This window comes from Aquarana catesbeiana, linkage group LG03 (assembly GCF_042186555.1).
Source record: "Aquarana catesbeiana isolate 2022-GZ linkage group LG03, ASM4218655v1, whole genome shotgun sequence".
In the NCBI taxonomy this organism is placed as follows: domain Eukaryota; kingdom Metazoa; phylum Chordata; class Amphibia; order Anura; family Ranidae; genus Aquarana; species Aquarana catesbeiana.
Window position 1 is genome coordinate 211,175,138 of NC_133326.1, and position 25,683 is coordinate 211,200,820.

Here is a 25,683-nt window from a genome sequence, read left to right on the forward strand (position 1 = left end):
AGATACTATACCACTAAGGGAGGTGTACGGTGCGTGCGTGGGTGTTAGCGCTACTGGCACTAACCTGACGCTGCCTGGGGCTGGTGCTTGCCATTTCACCAAAACGCTACCAAAAAAACTGTTAGTGATCACAGGGATCAGGCCTGACTCTGCGAATGCTGCAGTTATGCGTTTAGTGTTTTGTAAGTGACCGTGATCGATCGATACTGCACTTGGGTGGGCTGGGCCGAGCCGGGCGGAGGGGCAAAACGCAGGTGCTAGCAGGTATCTGGGCTGATCCCGCTAACACTGTGTTTTTGGGAACCCTAAACTGCTGGGGACGCTAGTATAGATCTGATCAGATCAGATATTGATGCGATCAGATACTATACCACTAAGGGAGGCGTATGCTGCGTGCGTGGGTGTTAGCGTTACTGGCGCTAATCTGACGCTGCCTGGGGCGACGCATATCACCGCCGGGCGATCAGGGGGCTAAATCTTTATTCGGCGGGTGCCCTGACACTATAAAAAATAAACAAACTAACCAGCGTCACCCGTAACGGTTATACAGTGATCAGTGGTGAAAGGGTTAACTAGGGGGCAATCAAGGGGTTAAAACATTTATTAGGTAGTATATGGGGGTCCCTGTCGCTATAAAACGCTGACGGCGAACCTAAATATTTACCTCACTAACTAGCGTCACCAGCGACACTAATACAGCGATCAGAAAAATGATCGCTTAGCGACACTGGTGACAGGGGGTGATCAAGGGGTTAAAACTTTATTAGGGGGGGTTAGGGGGGTACCCTAGACCTAAAGGGGGGTAATACTAACTGTCCTAACACTGTAAATGTCACAAACTGACACCAATACAGTAATCAGAAAAAAAAAAAAAAAAAACCTGCTGGTGTCAGTTTGTGACAGGGGGGGGGGTGATTGGGGGGGGATCGGGGGGCGATCGGGGGGGGGATCGGGGTGTTTTGTGTGCCTGGCATGTTCTACTGTGTGTGTGTGTGTTGTGCACTCACATTGCAGTCTTCTCTCCTCGGCCCGGAACGGAAAATACCGAGCCGAGGAGAGATGACATCATTTCCTCTGCCTCTGTGTACAATACAGAGGCAGGGAAATGATCCCATTGGCTGAGAGCGATCGCGAGGGGGGGGCCACGAATGGATGGCCTCCCCCTCACCTCCGATCGCCGGGGGAGATTTGCCGACCGCCGCTGGCACCGGGGGGGGGTCCGATCGGACCCCCCACCCGCGGGCAGGCAAGGACGTACATGTAAGTCCTTTTGCCTGCCCGTGCCATTCTGCCGACGTATATAGTCGTGCGGCGGTCGGCAAGTGGTTAAGATACTTTTATAAATATCTTATGTTAAAGTAGTTGTAAACTTCAGACATTAAATATGAACAAAAAACATATCCCTCTATAGTGTATACGTGTCTTAATTAAGAGCACTAAATGTCATTTCTGTGTGCTGCTTCGTTCCTCTGCTATCAGCGTGGGTCAATTCTGACAAGTTTTCCTGACACCAAGAGGAACAAGGTGACACGGGAGGGAGTTCCAACTGATTGACAGCCTCAGCTCTGTTCCTGCATGCTGGGTGAAGGGGGGTGTGCCCCTTCCCTCCAATCAGCTCTCAGAGCTCTCCTCACGAGCTCTGCAATGTGTAATTTCAGCTCTCAGCTCCCTTTTTTTCTGACAGCTCAGAAATGCTTTATAAATTCTGGACTTTAAATAGATATAGAGAAGAGAAGACTGCAGATAAACAGGTACAACTTATGTATGAGGTTTTTTTTCCATCTCTGTGTATCACCTGAGGCCAGCCATCTCACTGGGTATATGTAAGAGTTTATAAACACTTTAAGTTCTGTTATTAATGCCTATCATTTTATTTGTCAATAAAAATTCATTTTTCTGTTGAAATGTAAATGATGAATCCACTGTATATGAACAGATATGGTTCCAAACATTCATTAAATGGTTTGAAAGTGTTGAAGCAATACCTCTCCATCAAGGGGAGATAACATGTTACAACAGAACAAAGCAAATACCAACGGGATATATAGATTCTTTTTTGCACAGAGGATCTGTCAAACAAACAAATGATAAATGAGGCACAAATCACACAGTAAAAACAAAAATTGTCATCACTCACTCTTTTTTCGGGACAGCAGTCCACCTGTGTCCTTGCAGAAATGATCACTGTTGTTGCCATAAGAATTTCCATCAGAATGAGGAGCATCAAATTGAAATTTATCTAGGAAAAAGGGCAGTCATATTTTTTTGTTTTTCAACTGGTCATTACAAAATAGGTTACATTTTGATGTTTGGGCACACTACAGTTTATATCTTTGCTTAGTGTAGATTTTTTTTTTTTAATCCCACTTGCTACATTTTCCAATAATTTTCCAATAACTGCATCCCCTGTAGGGATGAATGGCAATGTTAACATGCATCAAAAATCTACTGCAACAAATAAAGAATGCAGATTTGGTCTCTAGAGAGGACTCTCTATTTAAAAAAATAAAATTTAATTCTTAAAGGTAACTGTGTTTCAAGAATAGCAAGGACAGCAACACCAGAGAGGACCCTTTCTGTAGGACGATTAATAATTCATAATTACTATTCTATTAAAAGCACTACAATAGGAATAAAATTCACAAAGCAATATTTATATTTATATTGATCGGCGTATAACACGCACATTCATTTTAAGAGGGAAATTTCAGGAAAAAAAAACTTAAATTTTAAATAAGGAACTTTAAAGCAAAATAAGGGTCAGTGCCCATCTGCAGCCTCACAAGTGCCATCATTGCAGCCTTATCAGTCCACATCAATGCAGCCTCAAAAGCGCCATCAATGCACCAGCTTCACCATTGCCACCAATCAAGAAGCCTCACCATTGCCATCAATGCAGAAGCCTCACCATTGCCATCAATGCAGAAGCCTCACCATTGCCATCAATGCAGCAGCCTCACCATTGCCATCAATGCAGCAGCCTCACCATTGCCATCAATGCAGCAGCCTCACCATTGCCATCAATGCAGCAGCCTCACCATTACCATCAGTGCAGCCTGATCGATGCCCATCTGCAGCCTAGAGGGGAAACGGAGGGGGGCGGGACGAGTGCCAACAGATTACATACAGTAAGAATCTCCTATGATAGACAGAACAGTGGTCCAATGGCGGCCCAGGAAACAGGACTTCCTATTACAGAGGATTTTCACTGTATGTAATCTGACAGCGCTCGTCCCGCTTCCTTCCTGTCCCCTCCGAGGCAGCTAAAATTGAAGTATTGGGGTATAACACGCACACACTATTTGCACCCAATTTTCAGGGTGAAAAAGTGTGTGTTTAATGCCAATAAATACAGTATTTTAGCTGGACAAGTTCATCAGTAGTCAGCAGCAATCTATAACCATATACTGTTCAGATTTTGGAATATTTCCACATTATGTATATTGCGCAGTCACAGACCGATGACTCTTTGCTTTGGACACCATGAAAGAGAAGTCATAGCTGTTCTAAGCAGGCTCATGATCGATGTTGCCAATGACCTGCAGCTACCTTTCACACTGCAGGTCATTGGCAACATCGAGGATTGGCATAATGCTGCTTTTTCTGTAACCAAATATGTAATTGTATCTAACATAAGTAAATGTTTTTTTTTTATTATTTATAATTGTGTGTGAGTGTATTATTATTTATTAGCACTATTTTAGAAGGCTTAAACTGAATCTGCATGGATTTTTTTGTTTTCTGTAGGATTCAACTACAGTACTTCCTTTTACCTAAAACAAAAAACATCTAACTTTCCACCAAATGAAAGTTGTAAATATATATGAAAAACCCATACCTGTACAACCAAAATGAGGAGTTATATAACTCACTGGACACTACACCCCTTTTATAAGGCCTGAGGTTCCTGCCTTTCCCATAACTGGCATATACAGAGCCTCTGTTATGTGTTCATAAACATACCACAGGTTAGTAGGACCTACTAAGCCATATGCCATGTACACACGGACTTTTCGACCAAACTTGTCCGACGGAACTAATCCGTCGGACTATTCGACCGTGGCTTCATCGGACCTGCAGCGGACTTTTTCTGTCGAAAATGTGACGGACTTTAGATTTAGAACATGTTTCAAATCTTTCCGACAAATTCGAGTCCGGTCAAAAAATTCATTCGTCTGTATGCTAGTCCGACGGATGAAAACCGACGCTAGGGCAGCTACTGGCTACTGGCTATGAACTTCCTTATTCTAGTCTGGTCGTACATCATCACGGTCGAATCCGTCGGACTTTGGTGTGATTGTTTGTAGACAAGTCCGGTTCAACGGAAGTCCGTCGAAAAGTCCAGCGTGATTCAGTATGTCGAAAGTACGGTCGTGTGTACACAGCATTAGATAGTCACTGAACAGCTGTTCACATGGCAATCATATACTGAGCTCTATTGTCTACATCAGCTTGCCTCACCTTACAGATGTTTTATTTCAGGCCCCACTCTCTACTTATCTAAATTGTTCACATGGATAATTTCCACATTGTTATGATTACTCAATGATGCCATGTTTTTTTTGATTTATGGATATATGAGAGCATTGGATCACGTGCTGTGCTTGGGATTTTGTGGATCACCACAGGGGTTAGACAAAGTTGTCAAAATTTTAACAACACACTGGGATGATTTAGGCGGAGGGGGCGGGGGATAATTCAAACTTTTATTTTTACTATGTATTGTAAGTCTTAATAAACTATTGTATTTTTGCATCCATCCCTGATTACTATTTCTTTCAGTTTCTTTAATTGCCTTATCAGTTTGAGGTGGCTACACAGACACACACTAACATTGCATTGAATAGTTTTGCAGTAGGTGGAGATAATATTTTTTTTTTTTATTTCATGTACATTACAGATACACTGAACCTTTGTTCACAAAGTCGTCAAATCATAGACGAGAAAAATCTACATTTCCCATTACAGCCAAATACTAATCCCTGGCTCAGTATGTTAAATATATTAAAGTTTAGGAGCACTTGATCTGCCTTGACCAAACAGCGAGCTGCTGTTTACATCACATATATCAAAAGCCCAAAGTGCCTGCTCCGCCTATGACAGTCAGAAAGATACTACCCACATATCATAAAGGCCAAAAATGCATATTTTGACTATGGTAAGCATAAACTGAGTGACTGCTTAAAGTGTTACTAAACCCAGGGCCCTGCACTCACTATATCTGGTCTCCCACAGTGCACAGAACATGGAAATTCAATTATTTTAGTAAATATATACTGCTAAATACCTTTTCTCATCAGCAGTATATAGCAGTCTTGTGACTTCTATCAGTGTCTGGCTGAGCACTGGTTAAAGCTTGTAGGAGGAGTTTTCATTCTCTTCTGACTGTCCTGTGAGGCTGCAGGACCCCTGACCCTCTGTCTGGACAGTGCTGATTTGCCCTGTGCTGATCACATGCACCCTCCCAAGAAAAAAAAAGAACTCTCTAGTAATACACACCAAACTGAACATGTGCAGAGTGTCTCCAAGGCTCTGTTCTATCAGCATATGGATTAGGGACAGTAAAAGAAGGGGACGATCAGAGAAGACAGGATCAAACAGCCTTTTTACACAATGCGGAGGATTAACCCCTTAGGTTCCACAGTGAGTAGAACACGCATGCTTTACTGCATATACAGACTGATTTTACTGTTGTGGGTTTAGTAACACTTTAATGATTATGATGACTAATGCCGCGTACACACGAGCGGACTTTCTATCCTACTTGGTCCGGCACACTTTCCGACGGACTTTGTCCGCCAGGTGCGCCGGACTTTAAAACGAACGGACTTGCCCACACACGCCGGGATTTTCCGGCGGGCTAAGTCCGCCCGTCTTTCCGACGGACTTTCGCCGGAGTTCCGGCGGACTTTCAGAATGAACGGACTTGCCCACACACGGACAAGTCCGTTCATTTTGAACGTGACTCAGGTGCGACGGGACTAGAAAAGGATGTCAATCTTGCCGCTTTTATCGGCTAGATTGACACCTTGCGAGCCCCGTCGCGGGGCATACCAGGCCCTTAGGTCTGGTATGGATTATAAAGGGGAACCCCGCTACGCCGAAAAAACGGCGTGGGGTCCCCCTAAAATCCATACCAGACCCCGATCCGAGCACGCAGCCTGGCCGGTCAGGAAAGGGGGTGGGGACGAGCGAGCGCCCCCCCCCCCTCCTGAAACGTACCAGGCCGCATGCCCTCAACATGGGGGGTGGGTGCTTTGGGGGAGGGGGGCGCCCTGCGCCCCCCCCCCCAAAGCACCTTGTCCCCATGTTGATGAGGACAAGGGCCTCTTCCCGACAACCCTGGCCGTTGGTTGTCGGGGTCTGCGGGCGGGGGCTTATCGGAATCTGGGAGCCCCCTTTAATAAGGGGGCCCCCAGATCCCGGCCCCCCACCCTATGTAAATGAGTATGGGGTACATGGTACCCCTACCCATTTACCTAGGAAAAAAGTGTAAGTAATAAAACACACTACACAGGTTTTTAAAATATTTTATTAAACAGCTCCGGGGGGGGGATCTTCCTCCGGCTTCGGGGGTCTTCTTCCGGCTTCGGGGGTCCCTCCGCTTCATCTTCTCCCGGCGTCCGGTTGGTTCTTCTCCGCTCTCCGGCCTCTTCTCCAGGTGTCGCAGGTCTTCGGCCGGCCCCTCCGCTCTCTTCATGTAGCTCTATTGCGAGCGGAGGTCCGGACTTCTGGGCTTCTTGGCTTCTTGGCTTCTTGGCTTGGCTTGGCTTCTCTTCTCTTCCCCCAGATGTTGACACGACGCTCTCTCCGGCTGGACTGGTTTCTGAGGGCTGCGTTGTGACTTATATAGGCGGAGACCCCGCCCCCATATGATGTCACAGTCCCTGGGCATGCTGGGACTGTGACGTTTTAGGGGGCGTGGTCGGGGGGCGTGGTCGACCACGCCCCCTAAAACGTCACAGTCCCAGCATGCCCAGGGACTGTGACATCATATGGGGGCGGGGTCTCCGCCTATATAAGTCACAACGCAGCCCTCAGAAACCAGTCCAGCCGGAGAGAGCGTCGTGTCAACATCTGGGGGAAGAGAAGAGAAGCCAAGCCAAGCCAAGAAGCCAAGAAGCCAAGAAGCCCAGAAGTCCGGACCTCCGCTCGCAATAGAGCTACATGAAGAGAGCGGAGGGGCCGGCCGAAGACCTGCGACACCTGGAGAAGAGGCCGGAGAGCGGAGAAGAACCAACCGGACGCCGGGAGAAGATGAAGCGGAGGGACCCCCGAAGCCGGAAGAAGACCCCCGAAGCCGGAGGAAGATCCCCCCCCCGGAGCTGTTTAATAAAATATTTTAAAAACCTGTGTAGTGTGTTTTATTACTTACACTTTTTTCCTAGGTAAATGGGTAGGGGTACCATGTACCCCATACTCATTTACATAGGGTGGGGGGCCGGGATCTGGGGGCCCCCTTATTAAAGGGGGCTCCCAGATTCCGATAAGCCCCCGCCCGCAGACCCCGACAACCAACGGCCAGGGTTGTCGGGAAGAGGCCCTTGTCCTCATCAACATGGGGACAAGGTGCTTTGGGGGGGGGGCGCAGGGCGCCCCCCTCCCCCAAAGCACCCACCCCCCATGTTGAGGGCATGCGGCCTGGTACGGTTCAGGAGGGGGGGGCGCTCGCTCGTCCCCACCCCCTTTCCTGACCGGCCAGGCTGCGTGCTCGGATCGGGGTCTGGTATGGATTTTAGGGGGACCCCACGCCGTTTTTTCGGCGTAGCGGGGTTCCCCTTTATAATCCATACCAGACCTAAGGGCCTGGTATGCCCCGCGCTCGCCGCAATAGGAAGATTTGTTTTTCCTATTGCAGCGAGCGCGAGATGCAATACCATCCCCTCGTGTCGTATTTGGTCTGTCGGACCAGCCTACACACGAGCGGGCTTTCCGTCGGACCAGCACACACACGAGCGGACTTTCCGCCCGAAACTGAGTCCGACGGAAAGATTTCAAACATGTTTGAAATCTAGGTCCGGCGGGCTTTTGGGAAGAAGTCCGCCGGAAAAGTCCGCCGCCGCCCACACACGGGCGGATTGTCCGGCACACTCTGGTCCGCCGGACCAAGTATGCCGGAAAGTCCGACCGTGTGTACGCGGCATTACATGTAAAAGGATAGTGCCTTATCCAGATAGTAAGCAACATGTTAAGCACAGACCTCGGGTACCTATTTTTCATTTAATAAACCCACATGGTCTACTTGTTCATTGTTAACTATCGCAAAAGTTTTACGAGAAAGATCACTGCTCAAATGTATATAGCAAAAGACCTGAAGTGTCTGCTTTATATTTGAAAAAATAATTGGGTTACTGTTCAGTAAGGCACATGTACCAAACACTAGACGCACCTGTTCTGCTTTGGCCAGATAGTGAGTCACTTAGGATATGTCAGTCATATCAAATGCATAAAGCACTTGTCTTATCTTTAAAAAAATACACATACCATGCCACTGCTCAAAATTTCAACAATACCAAAGGGCAGAGACACATAGTACATCCTTGCTAAGAACATAAAGTCACTTTACACATGCCAGGTACATCAAAAAAGGTCAGTAGTATCTATTTCACCTGTAAAAAACTGAGTCCCTGCGAAAAAAAACCCCTCTCAATATGGTAAACATTTGCAAGATTCAGAGCACCTACTCTACATTGGACATACTGTGGGAATATTTCAATCAATCATCTTAAAGATCAGAAATGCTTTCTTTATTTTATTGCCAACATAGTGCACTACTCAATATGTCACCTATATCAAACTCTGAATACAATCTGCCTGGCAAGGAGAACCCTAAATTATAGCCCATATGAGACTCCTATCAAAAAGGCAAATATGTCTGCTTCAATTATTCTAGACTGAGACACTGTTCATAATGAAACATGCCAAAGGATACAATCACCTGATAGACAATGTTTCCCTGGCAAACATACCTAGATTACCTGCATCATGTTTTAGCCACTTTCAATATGCCATTTAAACTGAATGTGTCTGCCAATACTCAGGCCTGAAACTTTTAATACTAGAAGATCCAAAAAAAGGACATAACTGGACATACTGTACAATATTATGCCTGGGCTTGTAACTCACAGGATATGCAGAGACCAGATGATGCCCTGTCATGCATATAGTATACTACACTATATAATATAGTGCAATATTTACTCCTTCAACGTTATCATATTTTATAGTTCCAGAACACTGAACCACAGTGGGTTTAATTTTTTTACACTGATTAACAGAAATAAAGTCCTTCATTTCAAAGTGAAAACAAATCTCTGCGAAGCAGATACCTACAGAGTATTACAGCGCTTCACCTTTGGGAATGCTTCTTTACCAGATATAGTATGTCCACTGGGTGGTAAAACACTGAACAAGTGATATTGTGGATGTCATCCTAGTAATTTTTCAGCGGAAAGAGCCTAGCGTGACAGTAGTCAATATCACCCCATACTTAAACAATAAAAGTAGGAGTAAAATGCTTGAGTAGAAGGGGCAATTCCAACTTACAATGGAGATCATGGAGTCTACACTAGCCACACCCTCTAACATAACTCCATGAGTGAGAATAACTTAAGCCTGGTACACACTAGTAGTCCTTTTTTCATTCAACCCAACAGGGCTGAACAAAAAAAAAACTGACAGCTCACGAGGAGCCGCTGTACTAACTGTCTGACGTTAGTACAGTAATCTCCCCTGCTGTTCTATTGTGTTCTGACAGTGAGAAGCCATTGGCTGAGAGTGGTGATCGGGAGCCGATCGGCAGACCGTTTTCAGTCATGCCCCTAACAGCCGGCTTTTATCAGACCGACTGCAGTACACACGGGCCAAATGTCAGCCGGTATCTATTGAACCAGCCGATGCTGCTCGAAATTTGGACCATGTGTACTAGGCTTAAAGGTAATGAGTTAGTGGCAACATTACATCCATACCCAAACAATAAAGGCAGAAATAAATACCAGAGAGAAGGGGGGAAATTTCAACTTAATATAATGACCTTTATAATAGCTTATGCATGCCAGACCCTCCAACATGACCCAATCCAAAAGGTATAGAATGCTCTGCTCCTATAGTTTTCACTCTATTTCTTATTAAAGTCAATCTGGCTTAGTCAGTAACCACATGTGAAGGGTTTGCTTAAAGCCATGCAACTCATCAGAATGGTAGAGAAATATTTAGATGTAAAATAGCTGTTAGAGAACCTTGCATACATTTCCATAGCACAAGCATACCACTGCTAAACAAGCTCTAAAGCTGCTATGGTGAACAAACTGTAGGAAGCCATTAAGAGGATTGGCTTGAAAATTCTAATTAAAGAGGAACTTCATCCTTTTCATTAAAAAAAACAAAAGCACCTTTGGAAATGGCAATCTACAGCTACCTATTGATAATTGCAAATCAGGGAGTAAAAACCTGGCACATTGCTTAGTAAAAATAGCACACAGTGCACACAGTAAACATTGTTAGGCACACAGTTAACCCTTTGATTGCCTCTAAATGTTAACCCCTTCCCAGCCAGTGCCATTAGTACAGTGACAGTGTATATATTATTAGCACTGATCACTGTATTAGTGTCACTGGTGATGTCAGTGTCAGTTAGTCAGTTCTCCCCCAGTGTCAGTTAGTGTCAGATTGTCCACCGCACTATCACAGTCCTACTATAAGTGACTGATCACCGCTATTACTAGTATTAAAAAAGTTAAAAAATTCCTGTATATATACCATCGTTTGTAGATGCTATAACTTTCATGCAAACCAATTAATATATGCTTTGGAGATTTTTTTTTTTACCTTATTTTTTTATTGGGGATGTTTTATAGCAAAAAGTAAAAAATATTGTTAGTTTTTTCTTCAAAATGTTTGGTCTTTTTTCGTTTATAATTTAAATAAAACTGCAGTGGTGATTAAATACCACCAGAAGAAAGCTCTATGTATGTGAAAAAAATTATATAAATTGTGTTTGGGTACAGAATTTCATGACTGTGCAATTACCAGTTAAAGTAGTTCAGTGCTATATAGCAAAAAAATGGCCCGGGCATGAAGGGGGTAAAACCTTCCAGGGCTGAGGTGGTTAACATGTTTCTAGTTTGAAGCATGTGCTTGGACATATGCTGATCTGGAGGTCCACAAACTGGCTTACTTTACTGGAAACAAGGTATTGCCAGTTGCCTTAACACCCCAAATGGTGTAAATAGAGCTTAAGCCACAATCATGGGTGGGAGTATAGACAAGCACAATTAACCAAATCCCCATAGCTTCTGCTGTATATACCTAATTTGTCAATGATGTGCACTGCTGATTACAGAAAAACTGCCAAACCAGTAAAAGTGAAAAAGAGAAGTCATGCTGCAGCATTATCCTGTTCCAAAGGGAGAAACAATCACCAAGGGTAGCCATGCAGTTGGCTTTTTCTTTTATTATGTGTCTGCAGTTGTTGTTTTTGTTTCCAGTTTCAAATAGAAAGAGCCTTCTCTTTAGTTGCTATCCTTGAATATCAGAGGAGAAAAACAACTGATACATAATCAGATTTAGCGCCATTACAATGTCTATTAAATGGACCAATGGCCAATGGTGCCGTTGCTGTGTTAAAAGTGTTTAAATTGTACCTTTTCTAATTTCTGTTACAGAAAGTGTTACCCGATTTTTCCTTGATTTTAGTGACATTGCTTGTCCTTTTGTTAAGATCATTTTAGACCCCTTTCACAGTGAGGTGCTCAAAAAACGGCTATAAAACATTGGGAGTTTTTGCGGCGCTTTAAAAGCTATTTTGCGGCATTGGCGGCAAGCTTTTTTTTATGGTCACGTGACTCAAAAGAACCGTTTTGCGGCGATTTTGAAGTACTTTTTGTGCATTTTTTAGGTGCTTTTGAAGCGCTTCCCATTCATTTCAATGGACAGGGGCGTTTTTCAGGTGCGCTTTTTTAAGCACTCCAAACATGCTGCTTGCAGGACTTTTTTCCCCGCCCCGCCAGCGCACTGCCCCAGTGTGAAAGCATCCATTGATATTAATGGGAAGCAGTTTTCAAGAGCTTTTCAGGTGCTTTTTTTAGTGTGAAAGCACCTGAAGAGCGCCTCAGTGTGAAAGGGATCTAGTGATTTCAATTTGTATGCCCAAATAGAATAGTGTTCATTGGACTTGGTTATATCTGAAGGGGCAAGCAGCAATATACGTTTTCACATGTACTTGTAATGCCTCGTACACACGATCGGACATTCGGACAACAAAAGCCATGTTTTTTTTCCAACGGATGTTGGCTCAAACTTGTCTTGTATACACACGGCCACACAAAGTTGGTCGGAAATTCCAAACGTCAAGAACGCGGTGAGGTACAACACGTACGCCGAGCTGAGAAAAATGAAGTTCAATAGCCAGTGTGGCTCTTCTGCTTGATTTTGAGCATGCGTGGCACTTTGTGCGTCGGAATTGTGTACACACGATCGGAATTTACGACAACGGATGATGTTGTCGGAAAATTTGAGAACCAGATCTTAAATTTTGTGCGACAGAAATTCCGATGGAAATTGTCCGATGGAGCCTACACACAGTCGGAATTTCAGCCAAAAGGCTCCCATCTAACATTTTCCGTCGGAAAATCCGACCGTGTGTACGGGGCATAAGTTTACTATAATTCAAGCCTAAGAACTAATTCAATATTTTTTGCAAGCAAGTTTAAATCAAATTTGCTACTTACATTAATTGCTGTTGGGTTAATTGCTAACTTGCAGCCAAACCATATTAGGCAGGTAGTGGTAATAGAAAATGTTGATACATGTAATATCTGAAAATGAGAGATCTGAAAAGATATACAAATGATGAAATTAGAGAAGGTCACACACAGCAATAAGATGGTAGATTAGATGGTAGATAGGAGATGGCTAAACAGAGGCCAAAATGAGCATCAAACAACGTTTTTGCTTCTAGCTTTTTATTATTATCTGTCCAGCAAAATCATTCTCACTTGTGCTGCTGTATATCATGAAATATTATGGACACAATTATCTAAATTAATTAACCTATATGTCTGGTGACTTTAATGCCGCGTACACACAGGCGGACTTTTCGACGGACTAGGTCCGGCGGACTTTTCGACTGACTTTTCGACGGACTTTCCGACGGACTTTCCGACGGACTTTCGAACGAATGGATTTGCCTACACACGATCAACCAAAGTCCGACGGATCTGTACGTGATGACGTACGACCGGACTAAAATAAGGAAGTTCATAGCCAGTAGCCAATAGCTGCCTTAGCATACAGACGAGCGGACTTTTCGACCGGACTCAAGTCCATCGGAAAGATTTGAAACATCTTTTATTTCTAGGACCGTCTAACTTTTGGGAAAAAAAAGTCAGCTGGAGCCCACACACGGTCGAATTGTCCGACGGAGTCCGGTCCGCCGGACCCAGTCCGTCGAAAGGTCAGCTCGTGTGTACACGGCATCAGACTTCCAAAATTTTGGGCCACAATTCTACAACTCCTACCGCTGATTGGGGCACATATTTAGACCTTCTGTATTATGAGAACTTGACATGGGTCAAAACTTTCTTTGAAGAGACCCTTAAAGCTACTCTATGAATAGACTTATAGCAATATCAGGTCATTTTCCCAATATCTGTGCAAATAGCTAATTAAGAAGGCAAATGGCCCATTTTTGTTAAAAGTGATTCCATACTTAAAAAAATAAACTTGTTTTTTTTTGTTTGGAATAGGATTTATTCCTAGGTTATCTTTCCCATTAGATAAATGCAGGAATCCATCAACAGATCTTGTATGTCATGTCAGTACCCACACAGCAACTTCAGCAACTAGAATGCATGAAAGCATTAATCATTGTGGTTTTATGTTAAAACTATCTAGCATTCAATGATAGCAGATCAAAAGAATATAATCATTTAAAAAATATTTATTTTCATTTTCTACCTTATGGGTGCTTAGATCATCACTAAGACCCCTTTCACACTGGGGCGGTTTGCAGGCGTTATTGCGCTAAAAATAGCGACTGCAAACAGCCCCTAAACAGCCTCCGCTGTTTGTTCAGTGTGAAAGCCCGAGGGCTTTCACACTGAAGCGGTGCGCTGGCAGGAGAAGAAAAAATCTCTTGTCAGCCGCTTCTTTGGAGCGGTGAAGGAGCGGTGTATTCACCGCTCCTAAACCGCTCCTGCCGATTGAAATCAATGGGACAGCGCGGCTATACCGCAGTAATACCGCGGCTATAGCCGCGCTATATGAGGGGTTTTAACCCTTTTTCGGCCGACAGCGGGGGGTTAAAACCGCATCGATAGCGGCCGAATACCGCGGTAAAACAGCGCTAAATATAGCGCTGTTTTACCACCGACGCCCCCTACCGCCCCAGTGTGAAAGGGGCCTAATTGGGTTAAACATTACAAATGTGCCTTTTATTATTCAGAAGAACTTACCACATTCTCTTTGTTCTTCAACACTGCAAAACTTACAACAGCTGAAGGTATACACTGTAAACAAAACAAACAATTACAACAGCCTTTTTAACCATGATAATAAAATAACTAATATATTGACACTGGATTAGAAATCTCAACAAAGGACAGTATGAGAAATGTACAAGCACTCTATTATTGTATTATTATTAATAATAATAATAATAATAATAATAATAATAATAATAATTAAAGCAGACATTGAGCCAGCAAGCCAAATACCAGCCAATAAATTTGTAACTATACTGTTAGGTTATGACTGCCTCAAAGGATGCTGGATACCGAAGGAATACAAGCAACACCCCTGCTCAGCATGTGATCCACCTCTGCTTCAAAAGCTGTTCCGTCAGGGGGATCAATACAGGGAAAAACAGTTCAAATAAGGTGTAATGGAATCATCTTAACCGCTTTAGCCCTGGAAGTTTTTACCCCTTACTGACCAGAACCAGAGCACTTTTTGCGATTCGACACTGCGTCGCTTTAATTGACAATTGCGCGGTTGTGCGATGTTGCACCCAAACAAAATTTTTTTCCCACAATAGAGCTTTCTTTTGGTGATATTTGATCACCTCCTGCGGTTTTTATTTTTTTGCACTATAAACAAAAAAAAGAGCGACAATTTTGAAAAAAAAGCAATATTTTTACTTTTTGCTATATTAAATATCCCCCAAAAATATATAAAAAAACAAATTTTTTCCCTTAATTTAGGCTGATATGTATTCTTCTAAATATTTTTGGTAAAAAAAAAAAAAACGCAATAAGCGTATATTGATTGGTTTGCTCAAAAGTTATAGTGTCTACAAAATAGGGAATAGTTTTATGGCATTTTAATTATTATTTTTTTTTATTAGTAATAGCGGCGATTTGCGTTTTTTTTAATCATGACTGCGACATTGTGGCGGACACATCGGACACTTTTGACACTATTTTGGGACCATTGTCACTTATACAGCGATCAGTACTATAAAAATGCACTGATTACTGTGTAAATGACACTGGCAGGGAAGGGTTTAAACACTAGGGGGCGATGAAGGGGTTAAGTGTGTTCTAGGGAGTGATTCTAACTGTGGGGGGGATGGGCTTCAACTCACATGACAGTGATCACTGCTCTCGATAACAGGGAGCAGTGATCTCTGTCATGTCACAAAGCAGAACAGGGAAATACCTTGTTTACATAGGCATTTCCCCATTCTGCGACTCCATGACACAATCGCCGGGAGACCGGCGGACTCGATGTGGGCACGGTCACGCTGTACGCGTCGGACGCGCCTGCTAGCTCCGCCAATTAAAGGGGACATACAGGTATGCCCATTTGCCCACCGCTGCCATTGTGCTGACGTATATCGGCATGCAACGGTCAGAAAGTAGTTAACCACTTCAGGCCCGGAAGGATTTACCCCCCTTCCTGACCAGAGCACTTTTTACAATTTGGCACTGCGTCGCTTTAACTGCCAATTGCGCGGTCATGCAATGCTGTACCCAAACGAAGTTTGCGTCCTTTTGTTCCCACAAATAGAGCTTTCTTTTGATGCTTTTCGATCACCTCTGCGGTTTTTATTTTCTGCGCTATAAACGGAAAAAGACTGAAAATTAAAAAAAAAAACGATATTTTCTACTTTTTGTTATAAAAAAAATACAATAAACTCAATTTTAGTCATACATTTAGTCCAAAATGTATTCAGCCACATGTCTTTGGTACAAAAAATGTCAATAAGCATATATTTATTGGTTTGCGCAAAAGTTATAGCGTCTACAAACTAGGGTACATTTTCTGGAATTTACACAGCTTTTAGTTTATGATTGCCTATCTCATTTCTTGAGGTGTTAAAATGGCAGGGCAGTACAAAACCCCCCCAAATGACCCCATTTTGGAAAGTAGACACCCAAAGGAAATTGCTGAGAGGCATGTTGAGCCCATCGAATATTTATTTTTTTGTCCCAAGTGATTGAATAATGACAAAAAAAAAATTTACAAAAAGTTGTCACTAAATGATATATTGCTCACACAGGCCATGGGCATATGTGGAATTGCACCCCAAAATACATTTAGCTGCTTCTTCTGAGTATGGGGATACCACATGTGTGGGACTTTTTGGGAGCCTAGCCACGTACGGGGCCCCGAAAACCAAGCACCGCCTTCAGGATTTCTAAGGGCGTAAAGTTTTGATTTCACTCCTCACTACCTATCACAGTTTTGAAGGCCATAAAATGCCAGGACAGTTCAACCCCCCAAATGACCCAAATGGAAAGTAGACACCCCAAGCTATTTGCTGAGAGGCATGTTGAGTCCATGGAATATTTAATATTTTGCCACAAGTTGCGGGAAAATGACAAACTTTTTTTTTTGCACAAAGTTGTCACTAAATGATATATTGCTTAAACATGCCATGGGCATATGTGGAATTACACCCCAAAATACATTCTGCTGCTTCTCCTGAGTATGGGGATACCACATGTGTGGGACTTTTTGGGAGCCTAGCTGCGTACGGGGCCCCAAAAACCAAGCACCGCCTTCAGAATTTCTAAGGACGTAAATTTTTGATTTCACTCCTCACTACCTATCACAGTTTCTAAGGCCATAAAATGCCAAGATGGCACAAACCCCCCCAAATGACCCCATTTTGGAAAGTAGACACCCCAAGCTATTTGCTGAGAGGCATGGTGAGTATTTTGCAGCTCTCATTTGTTTTTGAAAATGAAGAAAGAAAAGAAAAATGTATTTTTTTTTTCTTTTTTCAATTTTCAAAACTTTGTGACAAAAAGCGAGGTTTGCAGAATACTCACCATACCTCTCAGCAAATAGCTTGGGGTGTCTACTTTACAAAATGGGGTCATTTGGGGGGGGGGGGGGGGTTGTTGCATCTGGGCATTCCATAGCCTCCGAAATTGTGATAGGCAGTGAGGAGTGAAATCAAAAATTTACACCCTTAGAAACCCTGAAGGCGGTGCTTGGTTTTTGGGATCCCGTTTGCGGCTAGGCTCCCAAGTCTCACACATGTGGTATCCCCGTACTCAGGAGAAGCAACAGAATGTATTTTGGGGTGTAATTTCACATATTCCCATGGCATGTTTGGGCAATATATCATTTAGTGACAACTTTGTGCAAAAAAAAAAAAAAAAAATTGTCTTTTTCCTGCAACTTGTGTCACAATATAAAATATTCCATGGACTCGACATGCCTCTCAGCAAATAGCTTGGGGTGTCTACTTTCCAAAATGGGGTCATTTGGGGGGGTTTGAACTGTCTTGGCATTTTATGCACAACATTTAGAAGCTTATGTCACACATCACCCACTCTTCTAACCACTTGAAGATAAAGCCCCTTCTGACACTATTTGTTTACATGAAAAAAAAATTATTTTTTTTGCAACAAAATTACTTTGAATCCCCAAACATTATATATATTTTTAAAGCAAAGACCCTACAGATTAAAATGGTGAGTGTTTCATTTTTTTTTTCACACAGTATTTGCACAGCGATTTTTCAAACGCATTTTTGGGGAAAAAACACACTTTTTTTTAACTTTAATGCAATAAAACACACTATATTGCCCAAATGTTTGATGGAATAAAAAAGATGACCTTAGGCCGAGAACATGCATACTAAACATGACATACTTTAAAATTGCGCACAAACGTGCAGTGGCGACAAACTACATACATTTTTAAAAGCCTTTAAAAGCCTTTACAGGTTACCACTTTAGATTTACAGAGGAGGTCTACTGCTAAAATTACTGCCCTCGATCTGACCTTCGCGGTGATACCTCACATGCATGGTGCAATTGCTGTTTACATTTGACACCAGACCAATGCTTGCGTTCGCCTTTGCGCGAGAGCAGGGGGGGACAGGGGTGCTTTTTTTTTTTTTTTCTTTATTATTTTTTTTGCATTTTTATCTTATTTTTAAACTGTTCCTTTCATTTTTTTTTTTTTTTTTTATCATTTTTATTGTTATGTCAGGGAATGTAAATATCCCCTATGATAGCAATAGGTAGTGACAGGTACTCTTTTTTGAAAAAAATGTGGTCTATTAGACCCTAGATCTCTCCTCTGCCCTCAAAACATCTGACCACACCAAGATCAGTGTGATAAAAGGCTTTCCCAATGGCGCTGTTTACATCCGGCGAAATCTAAGTCATGAAATGCTTGTAGATTCCGGTTTCTTAGGCCATAGAGATGATTGGAGTCATTCTGGTCTCTGATCAGCTCTATGGTCAGCTGGCGGAATCACCGGCTGCATTCTCAGGTTCCCTGTTGGGATAGGAGAGCCAGAGAAAAACATGGAAGACTCTGGGAGGGGGGGACATTCCCTCCCACTGCTTGTAAAAGCAGTCTAGAGGCCAATTAGCCGCTAGGATTGCTTTTACATGAAAGCTGACCGCTGGCTGAAAAGAATGATACCAAGATGATACCTAAACCTACAGGCATCATTCTGGTATAACCACTCAAAGTCCAGCAACATACCAGTATGTTGCTAGTCCTTGTTGGGCATATATATTGCAATCTTTTTTTTTTCATGCAGCCTGTGGGCTGAACGAAAAAAAGAGATTGTTTGGTGGGTATGCCCACCATTAGAATACCTCCCTTCATCCACTCACTTCTAATGATGGGCATACATGCACCATTTATATATGCCGAAGCATGGGGGCATTCGCCCCAAAAGTTAGCAGCAAATCGCTCCTCCACCCCTGCTGCCCCCATGCTTCGGCATATATCACCTACGCTGGAGTCACGGCTTTATATATCGTGGGAGCAAACGCTGTCGCTGTCAAGATAAATAAATCTGCGCTGCAGCTGAATGGCATACCTGAAAACAAAAAAATGGTTAACAATAAAACACAGTAAACAGTATATAAAGTATAAAAATTGCATACCTGAAAAGCAAACATGATAAAACATAATAACAATAAAACATTGCAGAATAGAATACAGTAAAAAAGAGCAGAACAATAGAGAGAGAATAGAGAGAGAGAGAGAACAATAAAACGACAACTATTTTAGTTTTTTTTTACTTTATATTTTTTTGTGTTTTTTTTTTTTTTACACTTTTTTTTGTAACTGTAACTTTTATAACTGTAACCGGTTCCAGGTTCGGGTCTCTCAAAATGCAATGGCATCTTGGGAGACCCTGTCAAAGTGTGCCTAGTCTGTGCAATGCTGTACTCTACGCTAATACTCAACTAGTGTATAGTAGCGTTAAAAACATTCACCAATGCAAAGACCAGGATTGTCAGGACAGGAGGGACAATAATAGCGGGTGTCACGCCTATATCCGCGATTGCTACAGACACGACATCTTTTTTGGGGGGTTCGTTGGGTAGGGGTACTCGGGAGGACATAAAGAAAATGCCTCTCATGCAGCCGACTGCATTTGGTTGGGGATGTGAATGGGGGAAGTGCGGGTGCTGCAGAAGTGGTGGGTTCCCAATTAGGATTGGCGAATGCAGCAGGAAGGGCATTATGGGCACGATGGGCCTGTGTTTGTCTTCTTCTTGGTGGCAGCGGGACACTACTGGTGCTTGCCACCTCACCAACTTGAACTGCACTTATGGGACTCGCCACGTCACCAAGTGTTACTGCAGTGCTGGTTTGACTACGACCGGGGTGTACTAGGCCGCTGGTGCTTGCCAGTTCACCAAAACGCTACCAAAAAAACTGTTAGCGATCGCAGGGATCAGGCCTGACTCTGCGAACGCTGCAGTTATGCGTTTAGTGTTTTGTAAGTGACAGTGATCGATCGATACTGCACTTGGGTGGGCTGGGCGGAGGGGCAAAACGCAGGTGCTAGCAGGCATCTGGGCTGATCCTGCTAACACTGCGTTTTTGGGAACCCTAAACTGCTTGGGACGCTAGTATAAATCTGATCAGATCAGATATTGATCCGTTCAGATACTATACCACTAAGGGAGGTGTATGGTACGTGCGTGGGTGTTATCGCTACTGGCGCTAACCTGACGCTGCCTAGGGCGACACAGACCCTATCTGACCCTAAAACCTAAGTTATATCACCGCTGGGCTATCAGGGGGCTAAACCTTTATTAGGTAATAAACGGCGGGTGCCCTGACACTATAAAAAATAAACTAACTAACCAGCGTCACCCGTAACACTTATACGGTGATCACTGGTGAAAGGGTTAACTAGGGGGCAATCAAGGGGTTAAAACCTTTATTAGGTAGTATATAGGGGTCCCTGATGCTATAAAACGCTGACGGCGAACCTATATATTTACCTCCCTAACTAGCGTCACCAGTGACACTAATACAGCGATCAGAAAAACGATCGCTTAGTGACACTGGCGACGGGGGGTGATCAAGGGGTTAAAACTTTATTGGGGGGGGTTTAGGGGGTACCCTAGACCTAAAGGCGCTAACCCTAACTGCCCTACCACACTAACTGTCACAAACTGACACCAATGCAGTAATCAGAGAAAAAAAAAACTGCTTGGTGTCACTGTGATGGGGGGGGTGATTAGGGGGTGATCAGGGGGTGATGGGGGGTGAAAAGTGTGCCTGGTGTGTTTTACTGTGTGTGTAGTGTTTGTGCACTCACATTGATGTCTTCTCTCCTCGGCGCCGGAGGGGAAAATACCCAGCCGAGGAGCGATGACATCACTTCCTCTGCCGCTGTGTACTATACAGCAGCAAAGGAAGAATCTCATTCGTGGGGAGTGATCGCGAGGGGGTGGCCACGAATGAGTGGTCTCCCCCTCAGCCCGGATTGCTCCCCTAACGAAGCCAACCGCCTCGGGCACCGGTACGTTATTTTGCCTGGCAGTGCCTTTCTGCCGCAGCATATCTGCGTTAGGCGGTCGGCAAGTGGTTAAAGTGATTTTACAAAATCTTTTTTTTTGTAAATAACAAACATTGTATACTTACCTGCCCGGTGATTTTGCACAGAGCAGCCCGAAACCTCCTCTTCTGGGGTCCTCCGCTGGTGCTCTAGGCTCCTCCTCTTTTCAGTGTCCCAGCAGCCCTGAACCTTCTCTTCTGGGGTCCACCACTCGCATTCTAGGCTTCTTCACTTCTCAGTGAGCCCCACAGGAAGCTGCTTCCTATGGATGTATACCTGTGGGCTTGCTCCTGAGTCAGGTTGTGTGCCTCCATTGACACACACACAGCACAACTCAGCCACGCCTCCTGCTCCCTCCTCACTGGATTTCACTGACAGCAGCAGGAGCCAGTGATTCCCACTCCTGCCTGTCAATCCCTGTGTGAAGAGGGAGAGAGGAGGGAAAACTGAAGTTTCTAGGCACAGCGCTAGATCGATCCAGGAGCGAGGTAAGTGTTTAGAGAGGGAGGGGGGTACAGCCAGTCCTAAATCAATCTTGACCTTAATGCAGGAAATGCATTAAGGTCAAAACATTTTAGCAAAACATTGCAAAACATTTTAGCTTTAGAACCATTTTAACTAGTAAGCAAAAACATACCCATTACACTGCACCATGTGTTCAGTTATAATCATCCCCTTACAAATATGTACCAAAATACACAGACAACACTGTACCATGTACAACACCCAAATATACACAGCTCAAAGCGCCATGCACACCAATACATCAAGCACATTGTGTTATGGACAGAACTGTACTTTAAGCTGATTTCCTGCTTCAGTTTACTGGCAACACAAACTTTCCCTCACTAACAAGTGTGGTCACTGGGTGTGCTGTATAAACTGTATGCAGCTGAGGCTACATACAGTATACAGCACTGTGTTCTGGGTGCAAGACAAGACCTTCTTATCTCACACCTGGAACAAAATAGTGTTGGTCTGAGCGGCGCCTACCCATTCATAGGCAACTTTGTATTCTATTAATAAATACAAAAGCCTTCTCTAATTGGTTGAATCAGAGAGGCAGGCTGATGATGTCACAATTTCTGACTCAATCAATCAGAGGAAGCTTTGTAATCATTGATAGAATACAAAGCTGCCTATCAGTGGCTGAGTGCCGCTCAGACCAACTCTATTTTGTTCTGGGTGTGAGAAAGGAAGGTCTCATCTCGCACCTGGAACACAGTGCCTCAGCTACATACAGTTTATACTGCACACTCCGCGGCCGCACTTGTTAGTGAGGGAAATAGTTTGTTTGTGCCAGAACAGTTCCTTACTTGTTAGATAAAAATGACAATTAACAGGTACATCTTGTAAGAGCAGACATTATTTCCATTCCTTCACTTGGAGGGGAGCATGAATGGTGAACTACTTCTGGGAAAATCAGTAAGCCAATCACACAAGCTATCTGTGTACAGAACACCTCCAGGTAGCCATATTGCATTGCATTTTACAGAAAATTACAGCACTGCAGATTGAAAAGGAAAGTCTTTCTTTTTGGGTCCTTTTCTGAATGAGACAGTCACGGACTCTACAGTGTTGCCAGTGTGTGAGAGACATTGCAGCCATCCATCCTGGGATAATCGTCCATAAGATCTTCAGTGCAAGTAAAGGCCTTGGCTGGGCTAGGCTATAGCCAAATGCCTGGTTTTGCTTGCTATCTGGTAAGCAAGTTTTTCTTAAGTTAATGGTGCACTTTCTGATGTAAATCACTGTGGTGGCTTTGTGAAAAGGATCTACCCTATCATTTTCAACTATGGAAACATATTGTCATGATATTCAATCAAGGATCCATTTGTATCGATTTGGAATATTTTAGTGCGGCTTCTCCTATTATTACATTTTGTTATGCCGAGTACACACGGTGGGAATTTCGGCCCGCAAAAGACCAGCTGAGACTTTTTAGTCGGAAAATGCGACCATGTGTATGCTCCATCGGTCTTTTGCTGGCGGAATTCCAGCCAGCAAAAGATTGAGAGCATGTTCTCAATTTTTCGGTCGGGAAAAGTTCCTATCCGAAAATGCGATCGTCTGTGGCAAATCCGACGCACAAAATCCCTACGCATGCTCGGAAACAATTCAACGTCATTTTCTCGGCTCGTCGTAGTGTTGTACGTCACCACGTTCTTGACGGTTATAATTTCAGAAAACTTTTGCGTGACCCTGTGTATGCAAGGCAAACTTGAGCGGAATCCCATCGGAAAAGCCGTCATATCTTTTTCCGACGAGAAAAACGATCGTGTGTATGCGGCATTAGAGCAGTGGGCTGAGACACAAGTAGAATCTGCTAAGCACTAATCAAAAATAATAAACCAAAAATGATATTTTCTGTTATTCCTGTTTCTTCAGTGCAAAATAATTACAAATGATAGTTTATGCATATGATAAACATATGAATAAGCTTAAAGCAAAAAAAATAATGCTGCAAATGCTTACAGATCCAGCAGCACATCTCAGATAGTCCATTTCAGATGGGAACACGTTTCCTAAGTAAACTGAAAATCCTGAGGTTCCAAGAAGACAACTCTGAAATCAAAGAATAGAGTTTACAAACAAAAAATATCAACAGCATTTCTGAAAAATGCCACTTGTAAAATATATAGGTGAATTTGCCCATTAAAGCATATCTATGGTCAAATTTTAAAATTATACATTAAATTTCCACAGGTAGAGCGTATTTAAATTATTTCTAGACTACTCCTATTAACCTCTTGACCTCCAAAAGGTATACCCCCTTCATGACCAGGCCATTTTTTTGCGATTCAGCACTGTGCTATTTTAACTGACAATGGCGCAGTCATGCAATGCTGTACCCAAACAAAATGAACGTCTTTTTTTTCCCCAAAAAATAGAGCTTTCTTTGGTGGTATTTGATGACCACTGGGTTTTAAATTTTTTGCGATATAAATGAAAAAAGACTGACATTTTTGAAAAAAAAACAATATTTTCTACATCCTGCTCTAAAACATATCGAATAAAAACATTTAAAAAATAAAATTTCTTCAGAACTTTTGGCCAAAATGTATTCTGCTATATGTCTTTAGTAAAAACAAAATCCCAATAAGTGTACAGTATATTGATTGTTTTGCATGAACGTTATAGTGTCTACAAAACGATGGTATATATACAGAAAATTTATTAAATTTTTTTTCTACTAGTAATGGCGGCGATCAGCGACTTATAGTGGGACTGACAATCTGACACTGGAGGGGAAATGACTAACTGACACTGACATCACCAGTGACACTAATAAAGTGATCAGTGCTAATAATATACACTGACACGGTACTAATGACACTGACCAGAAAGAAGTTAATATCTAGGGCGATCAAGGGGTTACCTGTGTGCCTAACATGTGTTAATGTGTGTGCTGTGTACTGTTTTTAGCAAGCAATGTGCTAGTTTTTACTCCCTGCTTTGCAGGGAGAAAAAAACGGCACATTGCTGCTGTCAGAAGAGAACAGGGATCTTCTTCGGTAATTATAGGACCTGATCGGCCAGGGCCGTCAACCAATCAGCGGCTGGCACATGGTGAATCACAGCACAGCTGGGGCGGTAGGCATGCCAAGCGCGCCCCCTACCTCGGCGCGTGGATCACGTACTAGGTACGTGATCCAGCGCAGAGCAGCCGCACTGCTGCAGTGTATGTATTGTGGGTGGTCCACAAGCGGTTAATCTGAGTGATTTTGAAATTTGCAAAAATTTACTATGTGAAGATCCCCACACACATTTACTTCCTTAAGTTCTGTGACATGCATTCAATATGCCCTTTGAGTAGGCACTTCCGTGTCACACAATTAACAGAGTCTGCTTTTTGAACTACAGAGGTGCTGAAAGGAGGAGTTCCAGGAGCTGAAGTCAGTACATGAATCACTACTTTAAGGCAGAAAGGTACCATGGGATATGTAGTCCCTAGAAACTGCAAAGTAAACAGCAGAGGGGAAATGCAAAGCATGCAGGGAATACTGGATGTTGGATATAGATGACATTACAGTATGAAAGAAGATTTTTCAGGTAAGCTTATATTGAATCATTAATAATCACTACTGTTTGTATTACTATTACAATGCTGATGTTATAAAATTATATGTTGTGACCATAGAACTCCCTTAAATTTAAATAGAAATAGATAACACCATCAATAAGGCTAGTACGACAATGTCGATCAGGGGCTGATCACACCATAATGGATCAGTTTGCATGCACAGACATGCATTTTTAAATTGTGTCGTGGCACACTGTAATGCATTTTAACACGCCTTGCATTGCATTTTTAACGATTTTTTTCCCCTTTTTTTGGGCTTCCATGGTTTACCATGCAGCGCATTGCAACTCACTACAGCATATAACACATTATGCAAAAA

The 25,683-nt window shown here is 43.1% G+C and overlaps 1 protein-coding gene across 9 annotated transcripts in view; it reads right to left on the reverse strand.

Moving 5' to 3' along the window:
- Window positions 1-25,683, reverse strand: part of MLC1 (modulator of VRAC current 1) — a 198,505-nt gene that overhangs the window by 169,935 nt on the left and 2,887 nt on the right. For 8 of the 9 annotated variants that reach the window (XR_012242839.1, XR_012242835.1, XR_012242838.1 and 5 more), the window contains 4 exons: window positions 23,756-23,845; window positions 14,454-14,507; window positions 12,729-12,830; window positions 2,138-2,239 (listed from right to left, as the gene is read on the reverse strand). Coding sequence is in view for 3 of the 9 variants with exons in the window: in XM_073619736.1 (XP_073475837.1) it covers window positions 2,138-2,239; window positions 12,729-12,830; window positions 14,454-14,507; window positions 23,756-23,845 (348 nt within the window). In the remaining 6 variants the exon portion in view is untranslated. The remainder of the gene's footprint in view (window positions 1-2,137; window positions 2,240-12,728; window positions 12,831-14,453; window positions 14,508-23,755; window positions 23,846-25,683) is intronic. The other variant, XR_012242840.1, reaches the window with a different exon arrangement.